The sequence below is a fragment of the Pleurodeles waltl genome, chromosome 7 (assembly GCF_031143425.1).
Source record: "Pleurodeles waltl isolate 20211129_DDA chromosome 7, aPleWal1.hap1.20221129, whole genome shotgun sequence".
NCBI classification, from domain to species: domain Eukaryota; kingdom Metazoa; phylum Chordata; class Amphibia; order Caudata; family Salamandridae; genus Pleurodeles; species Pleurodeles waltl.
The window spans coordinates 851,688,809-851,705,737 of NC_090446.1; the positions used below are offsets into that span (position 1 = coordinate 851,688,809).

General features: G+C 42.2%; 1 protein-coding gene across 5 annotated transcripts in view; it reads right to left on the reverse strand.

Moving 5' to 3' along the window:
* Positions 1-16,929, reverse strand: part of GABRG2 (gamma-aminobutyric acid type A receptor subunit gamma2) — a 671,791-nt gene that overhangs the window by 318,687 nt on the left and 336,175 nt on the right. For 3 of the 5 annotated variants that reach the window (XM_069199364.1, XM_069199363.1, XM_069199365.1), the window contains exon 4: positions 9,418-9,638. In XM_069199364.1, coding sequence (XP_069055465.1) covers positions 9,418-9,638 — 221 coding nt within the window. The remainder of the gene's footprint in view (positions 1-9,417; positions 9,639-16,929) is intronic. The other 2 variants (XM_069199366.1, XM_069199367.1) reach the window with 1 other exon arrangement.

Consider the following 16,929-nt stretch of genomic DNA (forward strand, 5'->3'; position numbering starts at 1 on the left):
CACTGTGTCGAATGACGGCTCCCTTGAGCAAACGGGCTGACGAGCCTTGGTGAGGCACCTGCACACCAGAGTGGTACATAAACCTGAGAAGACGTTTGGTGGCATTTCAAGCAACCCCACAAAATATGCTGCTCTCTGCTGATGACGGGCGAAACCCAGAAACACGTGTCCAGAGATACACAGCACTTGCTGCACCTACTAAGGTGAAAGACTTGGATTACTTTTGTTAATGTGAAATGAATCTGACTGCATTTATCAAGATGCATTGGGGCCAACTTTTTGCTGGAGTGTGAGGCAGTGTGCTCCCTTTTTTTTTGCACTGTGTCGAATGACGGCTCCCTTGAGCAAACGGGCTGACGAGCCTTGGTGAGGCACCTGCACACCAGAGTGGTACATAAACCTGAGAAGACGTTTGGTGGCATTTCAAGCAACCCCACAAAATATGCTGCTCTCTGCTGATGACGGGCGAAACCCAGAAACACGTGTCCAGAGATACACAGCACTTGCTGCACCTACTAAGGTGAAAGACTTGGATTACTTTTGTTAATGTGAAATGAATCTGACTGCATTTATCAAGATGCATTGGGGCCAACTTTTTGCTGGAGTGTGAGGCAGTGTGCTCCCTTTTTTTTTGCACTGTGTCGAATCACGGCTCCCTTGAGCAAACGGGCTGACGAGCCTTGGTGAGGCACCTGCACACCAGAGTGGTACATAAACCTGAGAAGACGTTTGGTGGCATTTCAAGCAACCCCACAAAATATGCTGCTCTCTGCTGATGACGGGCGAAACCCAGAAACACGTGTCCAGAGATACACAGCACTTGCTGCACCTACTAAGGTGAAAGACTTGGATTACTTTTGTTAATGTGAAATGAATCTGACTGCATTTATCAAGATGCATTGGGGCCAACTTTTTGCTGGAGTGTGAGGCAGTGTGCTCCCTTTTTTTTTGCACTGTGTCGAATGACGGCTCCCTTGAGCAAACGGGCTGACGAGCCTTGGTGAGGCACCTGCACACCAGAGTGGTACATAAACCTGAGAAGACGTTTGGTGGCATTTCAAGCAACCCCACAAAATATGCTGCTCTCTGCTGATGACGGGCGAAACCCAGAAACACGTGTCCAGAGATACACAGCACTTGCTGCACCTACTAAGGTGAAAGACTTGGATTACTTTTGTTAATGTGAAATGAATCTGACTGCATTTATCAAGATGCATTGGGGCCAACTTTTTGCTGGAGTGTGAGGCAGTGTGCTCCCTTTTTTTTTGCACTGTGTCGAATGACGGCTCCCTTGAGCAAACGGGCTGACGAGCCTTGGTGAGGCACCTGCACACCAGAGTGGTACATAAACCTGAGAAGACGTTTGGTGGCATTTCAAGCAACCCCACAAAATATGCTGCTCTGTGCTGATGACGGGCGAAACCCAGAAACACGTGTCCAGAGATACACAGCACTTGCTGCACCTACTAAGGTGAAAGACTTGGATTACTTTTGTTAATGTGAAATGAATCTGACTGCATTTATCAAGATGCATTGGGGCCAACTTTTTGCTGGAGTGTGAGGCAGTGTGCTCCCTTTTTTTTTGCACTGTGTCGAATGACGGCTCCCTTGAGCAAACGGGCTGACGAGCCTTGGTGAGGCACCTGCACACCAGAGTGGTACATAAACCTGAGAAGACGTTTGGTGGCATTTCAAGCAACCCCACAAAATATGCTGCTCTCTGCTGATGACGGGCGAAACCCAGAAACACGTGTCCAGAGATACACAGCACTTGCTGCACCTACTAAGGTGAAAGACTTGGATTACTTTTGTTAATGTGAAATGAATCTGACTGCATTTATCAAGATGCATTGGGGCCAACTTTTTGCTGGAGTGTGAGGCAGTGTGCTCCCTTTTTTTTTGCACTGTGTCGAATGACGGCTCCCTTGAGCAAACGGGCTGACGAGCCTTGGTGAGGCACCTGCACACCAGAGTGGTACATAAACCTGAGAAGACGTTTGGTGGCATTTCAAGCAACCCCACAAAATATGCTGCTCTCTGCTGATGACGTGCGAAACCCAGAAACACGTGTCCAGAGATACACAGCACTTGCTGCACCTACTAAGGTGAAAGACTTGGATTACTTTTGTTAATGTGAAATGAATCTGACTGCATTTATCAAGATGCATTGGGGCCAACTTTTTGCTGGAGTGTGAGGCAGTGTGCTCCCTTTTTTTTTGCACTGTGTCGAATGACGGCTCCCTTGAGCAAACGGGCTGACGAGCCTTGGTGAGGCACCTGCACACCAGAGTGGTACATAAACCTGAGAAGACGTTTGGTGGCATTTCAAGCAACCCCACAAAATATGCTGCTCTCTGCTGATGACGGGCGAAACCCAGAAACACGTGTCCAGAGATACACAGCACTTGCTGCACCTACTAAGGTGAAAGACTTGGATTACTTTTGTTAATGTGAAATGAATCTGACTGCATTTATCAAGATGCATTGGGGCCAACTTTTTGCTGGAGTGTGAGGCAGTGTGCTCCCTTTTTTTTTTGCACAGTTCGTTATGTGCCCAGATAGAGCTCTTCACAGATTTGTGTGTGTTAAAAGAGTTAAGGTTTGTCTTTTTGATGTTCAGTTCTAACACCCTCTCTGTGCAATAGACCGAGACAGTTGGCTGCAGAAAAGTGATGTCAGCCAAAGACAGCAAGCCATGTTTGGTGTATCTAAGACCTGCATTCAGCATGGGTAATAGCTCAATGTTAAGAGAAATGCTTCTTATATTTTACCGGAAAGACATTCCCATATCTAGCCCTGTAACTTATCGTTCACATACACTGAAAACTCCTTTCGTCCTGACATTTCATGTTTGGGGACTCTGGGTGGTTGAGATAGTGCAAGGCCAAAGCCTTGGCCAAGTGCTTTATGCATCAAGCATATGACCTTTTGGCTGTGTGGAGAGGGCTCCACATTGAAAAGTTGTACTTTCCTGGACCACGTAAAATCCTCACTCTTCTACTGGTTGAGTTAACTTTGCCTCATTTTTCACTCCGGCCGTACCCACCCTGTGTAAACCACCTTTTTTGACTAGTCATTTGAAAAAACGTTGTCCATCGCCCTAGTTTTGGTCTCTGAAAAATAACCAGTAATAACAAATGAAATCCATAAACGAAGATGAAACGGTAAAAAGAAAAGAAACATGATAGCAAGCATGACCTCTTGCTTAACTTTAAAACAGCCATGTTTGAAAGTCATTGAAATGTTTTCCGTGTTCAAAAGCATCACATTTAAACTTCACTCTCTATACTTTCATACGTTATATCCTTGTTAACGCCGCTCTTGTGTAAAATCAGTTACCACTTCTGGGTTGTACTGTTTCCTCCATGTTGGAAGGGGATGGACAGGTCCAGCTTTCCATTCCCACGGTATGGCATTTACAGTGCCTTCTATCAGAACAGAAAAAAGTATTAGCATTTCACTTTTTTGGAAGGAAATTGTGCACAGAAGGTGTATATTTCGCTACACAGGATACTTCAACGTGAATTCATTCACCTTGTAACGATCGTGTACGAGAGATTATATTTAGACAGGTTTCATTTCATACACCTTTAATTTAGAATCTGTGTAAACTTAAAATATATTATATTCTTATTAATTAACAAGTCCAAATTGGTGATTTTGAGATGGTTTTATTTTGTTTTAATTCACTGTCCGAACATTTAAAAACTGTTTTGTCTTTACTAACTCCGACTTTATTTTAGTTACTATTGGATTTACGTTTTATAGATGACTCATTAGAACATTATTTCCGCCACCTCCCATTTAATGTTTAGTAATACGTTTTGATGAATAATTCAAACTATTAAAATGTGTCAAATGATAGTAATTCCTTTTAAATAACCGCACTGTTCACAGTTGCCACTACAGTAATTTTGATTACTTTTAAAGCAACCCTTTAAAAAAAAAAAACTAGAGTTTTTTAAGTGTATTTTTTGATCACTTGCACTTGGTTTCTGTTGCAAAATACAAGCAAAACTGGTTTCTGCATTGGAAATGATCACTTGGTGAGCGTAGATACTATTTCACATCTACTTTTCGACAAGTCAACAAGTTGAGTGCTATTCAAGTGCCCAGAAGTATGGTTAAGGCCTTACAGCACCTTCACAATATCTATTGTTGGACTTGGCACTTTCTGGAGGGTCATCTGCAGATGTTTTCTGAACCCTTTTTTTGTTGGCTTTTAGGACTCTGTACACTTTATCACTGCTCGCCAATGTAAAAGGACTTGTGCTCTCTCCTTTACACATGGTAGAATTGGCTTACACCCAATTGGCACATTTAACTTACTTTTAAGTGCCTAGTAAAATGGTATTTTATGTATCCAGGGCCTGTAAATTAAATGCTACTAGTGGGCCTGCAACATTTATTTTGCTAACCAATTAAATTTTTCAAACATGTTTCAGGCCTACCATTGCAGCCTGTATGTGCAGTTTTAAACTGCCATTTTGACCAGGCAAATAAATCATTTGTCTAGCCTAAATCTTCCCTTTTAATATATGTCACCCCTAGAGTAGGTCCTTAATCGACCATAGGGCAGGATGGCCTGTATTTATAAAGTTGGACGTTTACTTTCAAGTATTACTTGTCATGGTAGTGAAAAACTCTTACATTTGTTGTTCACTATTGCAGGGCCTTCCTCTCCCATATAATAGTATCAGGTTAACTTTATTACATTTAATAAGTTTTAACTTTCTATTGGTAGCAGAATGTTGAGTTAGGTGTCTTAAAAGTTGTTATTTATTACTCTATTTAAGGGTAAGGATGGGTTTTAAGTCACAATTCTGAAAATGCCACTTTTATAATGTTTGCATTATCTTGGGCTAGCCATTTGATGCCTGTATCCTGGGAAACAAGACTAGATGTATTTGGTAGATGGCCTTTGTCTAATGCTCCAAGGCAGCAGGACAAAGATAAATAGTTGTTGGCAGGATGGGCCATCTCTGACTTGATAGGAAGGTGGAGCTGTCACCCACAACACTTGCATATCACACCAACTCTACCTGATCACACCCACAAAGGGTTTGACACTAGTCTTTTGTGTCTGCATACAAGCTGGGCACAAGGAAGGGAGGCAGAAAAGTCCAAATACCCTTGGGTGGAAGCTTCAAGAACCTTCTTTTACTTCAAAATGGGCACCAGATATAAATATTGGACCCTCAGTCTCAACACTTTAGGACACCTCTGGACATGTGGAAGATTCACAAGGACTGCTGTGTTGCTCTGTTCAAGAACGACTGCTACGTTGCTGTCCAGCTGCCTGAGTGAAAAGGATTAGGCCTCCATCTTGTACCAATGAACATCAGAGTAATTCCAGGGACTAGTTGGCTGGCCTCTTGATAGGAACCTTGTGGACAGAAAAGTCTCTAACCACCTTGAACCCAGCAATTAGACTCTGTTTGATGTGAGTTCTACCCCACAAAGTGGTGCCACCCGAGTTCTGGACTCTTGGAAATGGGCCTGAAGGTTCTCTGCCAGCCCAACTGTGGTCCTATCGCCAGACTAGATGCAGTGCATATTTTACACAAGATATCCCACTTCTCCACAAACCAGGATTTAATAGACTTTGTTCAGTGGGCCTAACTTTGTCCCTGTACCCGGTCTGCAGGCCATTATAATTGGCCTGAACATGTGACTTTGTCCTGATCCAGTGCAACCAGACAACCACATTTGGGCTTAGTGGTTCTAGGCACTATTTTTACTAAAAACTTTGAAATTGCATATCTCTGGATTAACTGTTTGGATTTTTATTTCTTTGGTCTCAAGTAATTCATAACATTTATCTTTATTTTTCCAAATATGTGTGAGATTTTTCTTGTGCTGTGTTTTTCACTTTATGACTATTTGAAGTGCTACATAAACACTTTACACATTGCCTCTAAGTTAAGCCTGGCTGCTTTTGTGCCAATCTACCAGAGGGTGAAGCACAGGTTACTTTGGGGTTTTCTTGTGTTTCACCCTGACAAGAATTGTGGTTGTAGCTCGAGTAGAGTTTCACCCCACTCAACCAGTAAGCCAATTTCCAACTGTGATACATAGTCCAACAGGTTATTATCCTTATTCCTATTCCTTGCAATATTCCTCTGGGGCCTTCATCTACATCTTTTGTTTACATTCTTCGACTGGCACAGTTGCTAGAGCATAATTAGATACACTTCTAGCTGTGAGCTGATGGTATCCAAATACACATTTAATGGACAATAATTCAGAGTCAGAGAATGTCAAGATCATGTGATCCATTGGAAGAAACAAAGGCCCATATTTATACTTTTTGACGCAAACCTGCGTTAGCGCAGGTTTGCCTAAAAAGGTATAGTGCCTGCTAGCACTATTCCTGGACACCAGCCGGGCGTCATATTTAAGCTATGACGCTAGCCGGTGCTAAGGTCCAGTTAGCGTCAACATTTTTTATGTTAACCGGGTAGGGGAAGCGTAGAGAAAACTGGAGGTTGTGCAGGAAAGAATGGCACTAGTGAGGTTAGAGTCAAAAAATGACTCTAACCTGACTAGCGTTGTTATTTTGACACACAGCCCCCATGGACATGACTCCTGTCTTAATAAAGACAGGAGTCATGCCCCCCAGCCGAATGGCCAGGCCCAGGGGACTTTTGTCCCCTGGGCCTGGCCATTGGGCACAGTGCCATGTATTGGGGGCCCAAGTTAGGTCCCCTCTATGGCACTCGAAAAGAAATTAAAAACACTTACCTTGACTTACCTGGGAGGGGTCCCCCCATCCTTAGGTGTCCTCCAGGTGTGGGTGGGTGGGGGTGTCCCTGGGGACAGGGAAGGGCACCTGTGGGCTGTTTTCATGGTCTCTAACCATGGAAAAGAGCCCACAGGTCCCCTAACGCCTGCCCTAACCAAGGCGTTAAATAATGGTGCTAAGCAGGCTTAGCGCCATTATTTAAGGCCCTCCGCCTCCCGTGTGCGATTTGTGCACGAGAGGATAAATAAGGCACTAAGGCCTTTGAGTCACTTTTTGCCCGGGAACACTTACCTTTCATCTCATTGACACAAGGTAGGTTTCACGGTAAACAAATTACAGGTCTAGCGCCAAAGTATAAATATGGAGTTAGGTTTACATCGAATTAGCGTATTAAAAAATGACACTAATTAAATGCAAAAAGAGTATAAATATGGGCGAAAAAATCCTTTTTCAAAAGAACTAAAACAGAGATCTTGTTTGATAAGGATGTTACTGTGACAAATACTCTAGAATAATCCAGAAGCCTCGAAACAAGAACTTCCACATCTCAAAATATATGGAATCTCATCCTCATTCACTTCACATGTTAATACAGTAATCTTGCTCAAGAAGATCCTTCCTTTAATGCACACCATTGAGTGGAAATTACAAGAGCCTTAGCAATGAGATTACTAGATGAATATAATGTGGTCTTCAAAAAGTTCCCAAAAAAGTTAATTGAGAGATTGCAGAATTGCTAACTTCTACTTTAACCTTATGGAACATAACCCTTCAAAAAAGGCCTTTAAGGCTTCCATTGACTACCTGTGAAAACCTGGATTCATTTCAAAATCCTTTTCACCATGATCAAAATCTACTGGAAAAAAAGACTAGAGCACGTTTAAGTCCACACTAGCATGCCGGACCCTGCAATCAATGTTTCAGCAATGTATCCAGTAACAGAAGTTTGTTGTCGAAAACATGGAGTCAGATGTCTCTGCGTCCATCGAACCGAACTCAGGGATGCCATAAAACCCAATTTGAGAGCAGAACCTAACAACCTCCTGTCCTATTTCCCCTTTCTTTGTATTTCACGACTCCTTTCCTTTCTTTCAGCACTTTGCTGCAGTAGAAATCAACATGTCCATCACTTTGCAATTATTCAAACAAATAAATACATTTTTAGACTCCCACCATGAAGAAAATGAGTTGGGTACAGCCCCCTCCATGAGTGTGTACATATCCATCTGAATATATATTATTTTCAATACCTTTAGGAAATTCTTACTGCAACAATCATTCTGCAAAAATGTGCAGTCCACTGATATACAATGCTACCATAGTGTCTGAAATTATTTTTAATAATTAAATGCAACAGGCAATTAATCTTCAAGTTGAAATTACAATATTTTCATTATGATTAGTAATGTTTTTTTTCTAAGTTGTTATTTTGAAAAGTCTATAAAAGACTCCTGCTTTGCAGTGCTTTTGACTCCTGTCGACCCCCACTGAATCATTACCGGAAGCAGGCCACCCACAAGCAATTTGTATACTTTAAATTTCAAACATTAAAACAGTAATTTACAAAAAATACACAAACAAGTACACACAAAACAAATACTCAAATTACTAAAGATAGAATTATTTTATATTGAAAATGTGCAAGAAAAATCTAAACATTTTAATGGGAAGGTTGGTGCTGCATCTTTGCAACTGAGTTTTCAATGTTTGGTTTTATTAGGGAAAGTTGAATCCTCATGTCAGATTCTACATTTCCCAAGAGATTTCTGTTTTTATTTTTTAGGTACATAGGATCGGTGAAAGCTTTTTGGTGGTGGGAAAAGGACGTAAAACCATAACGGCCTCTCATCTCTCCCAAGCCTCTCTCTCACATGCATTTCATTTGTGTTACAACACCTCTTATGCCACTATAGGGTGCTGGAGCACTTTACAGGGGACTACAAGTTGTAGGATTCATATGTCACCCACACTGATAGGCATTTTCTAAGAGTGCTTGGTCTGGAGAAGCACAAACTCAGGATTCAGAACACAACACAGTGGTTAGCATTGACCTTAATAAGAAGAATGTATTTCTATGCAAGTAAAACCTTTTAGCAGTATAAGAAAAATTAAAGACTGGGAAAAAAACAACATTCTAATTTGTGCCATGCAGTTTGCATGCAGCTCTTTAATGGCAGTTCATAGCTCACTGTGCTAAATTATAATTGTAACCTGTGAACTGCACAGTAACAAAAGTATCTCTGTGACAAAAACAGTAGCTCACTGTGTTACGACCATAAAATACTGTTTTTTATGATACACATTCTTTGCAGTAGGCATATTAACCATCTACTCTAACTGATTAGAAACTGCCACTAGACAAAACTCCCATCTCTCTCCAGCAAGTACATCAATCACCAGAGTTATCCTTCCACTTTTATTTTTACCCCAAAGCTGCTAAATGTACAAGGAAGGTTGCAGTGCTTTTAAAACTACATGTGCAGGTTTGTCAGAGGCCCCAACTAGAGAAGTGCCTTCCTCCCACCCCAGCCCTGTGGACTCCCTGGGAATGTGTTGCAGACCCCTGGGGGTCCGCAGACCAGAAGTTGGGAACCACTGGCCTATTCTTATTAATGTATCATTTCCAAAATGTTAGCCACCAAGTAAAACTAAGGTTATTATAAGCATCCTACCTTAGAGTATACAGTACTCTGCCATCATTCCAGATCCTCAGCATCCGATTGGGTGTTGTTATCCAATGAGCATCAGCCTTCTTTGAATTTCGGAAGAATGTGTCTGGTATCCAAATCTTTCCAACCATGTTGCTGTTGAGCCTTAAGACTTTCATGGTACTGTTAAACTTCAGACGTCTATCATACCAGGTTTGGGCAAAAAATATATCAATTGTATATTCCTGTATTGTTAAACACAGAAACATTAAAAAATAAAATGTTATCAGTGTACTTTCTTTATTTTCAGTTTTCTATATTTTTTGTGATTTCATTACTCAACGTCAGTGACCAGCAATTTGATAGACACTTGGAAAGTGTAAGTTGATGCCAAGACATAACACTATTTATGAATGATTGTTCATCTTTTCAGAGACAAACACCTTTTAAATACAAATTGAAGAATATATTTTGTTAATATTCATTGGTTCATACATATAGAAGTGCTTAATTTGTAAAATAATGAGTGCCGGTCCCCAAAGCACTGCTCAAGAGACAGCGGCAGGTGCAATGAAATGTCCCTGATTGGAATACCAAGGCTGCGCAGTCCAGAATTCATCCCATGCCTCTTTAATCCACAACCAGACACCCCTGCCCCTTTATTCCAACTCTTGCAGGCTCCTGATTTCTCCCTTGTTGGTGGTGTTTCCCTCTTCTCTCCCTTTTTACTTTCCTGTTTGCGTGTTTTCCCTTCTGTTGCTCTTGGGAATGTCTGATAAGGAAAAATGAGTACCAGTTGACTTCATCGGCCCCAAAATAATTACCAGTGCCCCCCCCCCCAGGCAACCACCGACTCAAATTAAGAACCATATATAAGTCATAAACAATAGCGAGACATACCCAAATGGTGCAGGTTTTCTTGTGGTGAGATTTCTTTTAGAATGTCACCCTTTTTACAAAATTTTGAAAACATTTATTCATTGTTGCTAGCCTCTATTAATTCTTATGTACTTGTGCATTTATATTTCTAGGACTAACACTTTCATAGACCTTGTTTTGATTTACTTGGCCAATGAAAATAATAATATCACTATATTCAGAGCTTTTTATGACACTAGTAGTAACCACAATACTATCACTTCTTTCAGGGCTGACCTTTGTTCTTCACAATGATCTCCATACTCAACAAAAAGTACAAAATGCTGATGCAATGCACATTGCTTGAAGTTGACTTTCGACCACATGATTAAAATCACTGGACCAAGTCACTGGCTTCTGGCAAGATATATTTGCATCTCAGAGATAGCCTTTCGCCAGGGGTCTCCAACTTTTCTTGTAATAAGAGCTACATATGTTCAATATAACTCATTGAGAGTTACTGGGATTATTAGTAAAGTAATAGTGACCACACCAGACAAGATTACATTACTGACCACCATGTGGAAAATTGCTACCAGTGATCACCTCAGTGCATCAGGTGTGGTTGAAAAGTATTTGCCAATATGGAATGCCTGTACATGGGTGATACATCAGATACACAGCACCAATGCCTATGGCACCAATGTAATAATATCTATAAAAAGTCCCCCCAGTGCCATATGATGTATCAGTCAAATATCAGATTTAGATATATTTGGGAAATTCAGTCATGCTTCTACAGATAGATTATAAGTTATGGAAATGAAGACATATTTATCTCAAATATATACTCTCAATGATGGTATATATATATATATATATATATATATATATATATATATATATATATATGTATATGTATATATATATATATATGTGTATATATATATATATATATATATGTATGTATATATATATATATATATATGTAAATGTATATGTATATGTATATATATATATATATATATATGTATATGTATATATATATATATATGTATGTATATATATATATATATATATATATATATATATATATATATATATATATATATATATATATATATGTTAATTCAACCAAGCAAAAGGTTCTAATTAATTTAATGGACCGATCAGAGGGGAGCTACTTACAGGTGGATGGAGAGCTACTCCTTAGAGAAGTCTGCCTTACACACACAGACGTGAAATTAAATCTGATTGCCCATTTACTCCCTCTGAGTTGAGATAGTTGAACTAGAAAGATATTATCAGTCAGGTTATGACCCTCTCACCTATGTAAAACACTACAAGCACATGTGCAACTCAATAAAAACCTGCTGCTAATAAGAATCTTGAAGAGTTTTCTGCTTCAGCATGCCATTCATCCATTCACAGTTGACACCATTGTACAAGTAACATTCTTTGATGCTGTTTTACAAATATCTAATCTAAGAGGGAATTTCCAACATCACCTTAGAATGTCTGGAATATCCAATGAGCCTCAAGATGTTAGTCTTAGATGCATTCTTATAAACAACTAAGGGAAAACTACAACAATTTAGATTACACTGTTTTGGCTATTGTTCTTGTTTAACGTTGAAACATAGAGAACAAGGCACTTGTTCCAGACTGATGTCGCATCAGGAGTTGTATCAATGGCATTGCAAAAATCAGAGAAAAATGGAATCTCGACTTGGTCAAAATGGAGACAATACTTAAGGTCTTTAAGTCAACAGGCTCAATCTGGAAGTAGGGGGTAATCGTACCTAGGGCACATCTCAGTCTATAGTAAAGAAATATATTTAAGGATGTACATGACATGGTTCTTGTGAAGGTATCCGATGTTATAAATTGTTTGTTGTAGTATAGCGCTTCCCATTTTCTTTAAATATGTGTATTAGATTTTAAATAAGGTCAAATATACATATAATGCAGTAACACATCTGAAAGCTTTTTCTACCATGTCAACAGGGAGTACATGATCCCATTAACCTACAAAGCACAATATTTTACCCTACCTTACTCAGTACCTGTGCAGTAGGACAAGGAAGTAGGTCTTCCCTGGTGTGAAATCAATACATTTGTGTCCTTTGTACATGGCTGATGAGGTACAGAATAGACCTCAAACATTAACAATAAGAGTACAATTTAAACAATTGGGACTAGGCACATTATCATGGATCCATTTCAGCAGGCTCATGCCCGGGAGGCCAGGTCAAATAGCCAACCCCTCACTATCAAGTGGGCAATACCAGGAAAGAGCCATCAGAGATGAACCATGTCAAGCTCCTGCTACCCTATAGCTTATTCTTCTGCCCTTCACAGGGACCCTTATTGTATCATGGAAGCCAAGACAACTACCACAACAGCATGTTGAGCACTAAACTGAAGTGTGCACCACCCCTCAAACCCATAGTCACCAGGGGAGGACCCTATACTGAGTTCCAGATACTCAAAGGCATCTAGCACCTTTGCCCAAACAGTTGCTACAGGTCACCTCCTCCCCCTTCACCAGGCTTCCTCTTTCCAGAGTACTACTTATTCTGCCTTAGCCCATTCCCTAACATCAGCCTCCAATCTAGACACCACAGGACCCCCAGCCGACTTCCATGTTATGGCAATCTGCCTCTTCTCTAATGTTAGAGCCAAATCAACAAAACGGTTCCCCACTCTCTTCAATTTCACCTAAGAAAGGACCCCAGCAGACAGATTTCCAGGGTTTAAGGCATATTGCAGTGAAGCATTCTATTTAACTTTTGTACCACAATGCCAAAGCTTAACTGGAAGTACCCACAAGACCAAGTCATGTGGCAGAAATCTGCTTCCTCTAATGCACAACAAGAGCAATGCTTGGCTCCCTGCATATATTGTTGTGAGTTTCTTGGCTGTCAGGTACGTTTGATTAAGAAATTTTTGTTGAATGTACTTAAGGCGTGCATTGCGTGTAACCTTCTGCCAGTAAGCTAACTTTTTAGTCCATTCTCGGTCTAATTTGCAATGCCAAAAGGTGTTTCCTAATCATCCATTAGGAGCCAAGTAAAGTCACTTCACTAGGCTTTTCCCGGCACCCAAGGACAATAACAATAGGAGAATGCCATGGGACTCCAGTTTATCTCGGTCTGCGTCCCAAAGAGCTATAAATGTCCTAACAAGAGCCTCATACTGAAGGAACTGTCTTCTGTGTAGGTTATGGGAGTCCATCAGGGAGGCCAGGAGTATGAACATTGAAGCCTCTGAGCAGTCACCCACAGCAATCATTCCCACCTCCATCCAGGTCACCAGCTGTATGGCTGTGAAAAAGGTTGGGGGATCACCCCGGGGCAATCCCACAAATGGGAGGGCTAGAACATATAATGGACAATGTTACGTTTGGCAAACACACCGTCACCAACACCTGAGGGCTGTAGAAAGTAGTAGGCCATCCCCCTTGGCCCGAGGTACCTACTGCAGAAGCCCCACCAGCAATGCCCCTTGATTAGGCATGGTTCCAGTTGCCCCATCTCCCCCAGGTTCATCCTATTCAGCCACCAGGTGATCCATTGCAGTTGGGCTGCCAAGAAATAGGCTAAGCACCCCTAGATCCCCTTCCAGGATAGGCCTCTTGAAGGTGTCCAGAGCTATCCGGTGGCCACCCTATCCGTTAAAAGCTCCTGAAGAAGTAAGTCCAGCTGTGTGAACCACAGGGCAGGGATCCACGCTGGAAGGTTGATAAAGAAAGAAAGCATCCGGGGTAACATGACCATCTTGGTGAGATCTACCTGCACTAAAATAGAGAGCTGCAGCATCCCCTACAAGGCCATGCTACCTGGCAAAAAGCCCAGGCAGGACCAAAGTTAGCCTCCCTCACCTCCTCCAATCCATGGTAAATTTATGTCGCCAGGTAGCGGAAGATGTGAGGGGCCCTTCGAAATCCAGGTACAAGGGTGCGAGGTCTATCCAGCCCCAGACACAGAGGGAAAATGCAGGGCTTGGATAGGTTCACCCATAGCCCCAAAACCATACCAAAGTCTAGAAGCAACTGCACCATTATGGAACATACGTATTCATATTGGACACATACAGTAATAGGTCATCCACATATAAAGAAATGAGTTGTTAAGTCCCATCCTGCACCACGCCTCTACCCCACCTCCCTTCCTGTAAAGCACTGCAAGCGGCTCAATGGCAAGTACAAACAGGAGCAGAGACAATGGGCATCCCTGCCTTGTTCCCCTAATAAATTTCGTACAAACTGGAGACTCTATGCCCCATCCGCACTATAGCAGTAAGGCTGGTATACAGCAGGTTGACTCATCGGACCCAGGAAACACCCAGTCCTGTTGCAAGCATGAACCTCTCCAAGAACGACCAACTAACTGTGCCAAATGCTTTTCCAGGTCGATCAACACTATCCCCCCATGTCCCTTTCCCTGCATCGATGGAGAATACAGGACCGTGTACAGGTGGTACAGATTCAGGGTGGTGTTCCATTGTAGGATAAATCCACACTGGTCAGGGTGTAGCAATGCTTGATTGTGTGGGAGTAGCTCCATTGGCAGAATTTTGCTCAGACGTTTAAAGTCGTTGCTCAGCTTGGACAGATGTCTGTACTCTGTAACAGGTGTCCTCCGTGCCAGGGTCTTTTGGAGTTGGACAACTATTACATCCCTAGTGGAGGCAGGGAGTATCCTTTATTTCAGGGCTGAGGCATAGAAAGCGCCTGCCTCAGCACCAGCAGCTCAGTAAAAGATGAGTAAAATTCCACCCGCTGGCTGTCCGACCCAGGGGACTTCCGTCTCACCATATCACGTACAGCACTTTTAATTTCAACTGGCTTGATAGGGTCCCCCAGTGCCTCTGCGGCCTTCACATCAACTTTAAGTGATCGCAAATGGTCCAGAAAGGACTCCACAGCCCCATTGGCATCCTCAGCTTGCCTGTCATAGAAAATAGTATAATAGTCCTTGAAAGTGGCATTAATATTTGTCTGTGAATAAACCAGTCTCCCGCCCAACACTTGTAATTGAGTGATCAGCCACTCCAATAGGCTCCCTGCCCTACATTCCCCTACATTCCATTTGTGTCAGCCTCTCCAATATGTTCCCTGCCCTGCCCTGCCCTCACTCTCAGGTGCACGGACAATATTTCCCCTATAATTATGACACCAGAGCTTCTACATGAGGACAATGTATTGCTCCCTTGCATCTGTCACTCTCACCTCAGCCTCATCTTCCAGGCCGAGTCGGTTGTCTAGGCGAAAGATGTCACCATCTAGCTTGGTCAGGTCTCTCTACAAGTCACTCTTGATCCCCACTGATGCTACTATGCAGTCACCATCTAGCTTGGTCAGGTCTCTCTAAAAGTCTCTCTTGATCCCCACTGATGCTACCATGCAGTGTTCCTGTACCACCACCTTGAATGCCTCCCATTCTACAAGACAGGCTGATGCCGTTCCCTGGTTGTATTCAAAATAACATGAAATTGCCTCATAGAGGCCGTCCCGGTAAGTGGTGTCTTCCAGCACACTGGTGCAGAGGCACAAAATAGGAACCATAGGGCATTCCTCCACTAGATGGAGGCACATCAACAGTGAGTTATGCTCAGAGACAATGTGAGAAAGGTATTCAATGTGCTTAACAAACTGACATAGACTCCTTGAGCAAAGAGTGATCAGATATCCCCTACATTCTGTTTGTGTCAGCCACTCCAATAGGCTCCCTTCCCTACCCTCATGTACACGGGCAATATATCTCCTATAATTATGACACCAGAGCTTCTCAAGAAGGGCACCGTATTGCTCCCTGGCATCAGTCACTCTCACCTCTGTCTCATCTTCCAGACTCAGTCGGTTGTCTAGGCAACGGATGTCACCATCTAGCTTGGTCAGGTCTCTCTCTGAGTCTCTCTTGATCCCCACTGATGCTACCATGCAGTGTTCCTATACCACCACCTTGAACGCCTCCCATTCTACAAGATAGTCTGATGTTGTACCCTGGTTGTACTGAAAATAATATAAAATTGCTTCAAGAAGGTCGTACCGATAGGTGGTGTCTTCCAGCACACTGGTGCAGAGGCGCAACATAGGGACCACAGGGCATTCCTCCCCTAGATGGAGGCACATCAACAGTGGGTTATGCTCAGAGATAATGCGACCAAGGTATTTAATGTGCTTAACAAATTGACATGGACTCCTCAAGCAAAAAAATGTATCCAGGTGGACATGCAGTGCATACAGGGTGGCATATAATAGTATTCCCTCTTCAATCTGTGCTGTGCCCTCCAGGCATCTTCTAGCTTTCAACTTCGCAGAGAATCCTGGTGTCCCTTCACCACCCTATGCACAGAGGCTCCTTCAAAGACAGAGTCAGTCAGCATCAGCCGCCCAGTTAAAGTCTCCTCTAAGCAGAATGTCTCCATCTGTCTTCATACTCAGTCATGCGGAAAAAATTGAAAGAAAAGCCAGTTTGCCCTGATTTGGGGCATATACCAACACATTTCACTCCTCCTTATACAGAAGTTCCCCAAATGGTACTCCCAAAGCTCCCCAGCAAAAGCTGAGTATTCTGTGGAACACACTTGTCCTTTCCAATGTTTCTGAAGTTGTTGCACCTCCACCTTGGTGAGGTGTGTTTCCTGATGAGGGTCAATGTGAACAGTCCTGTG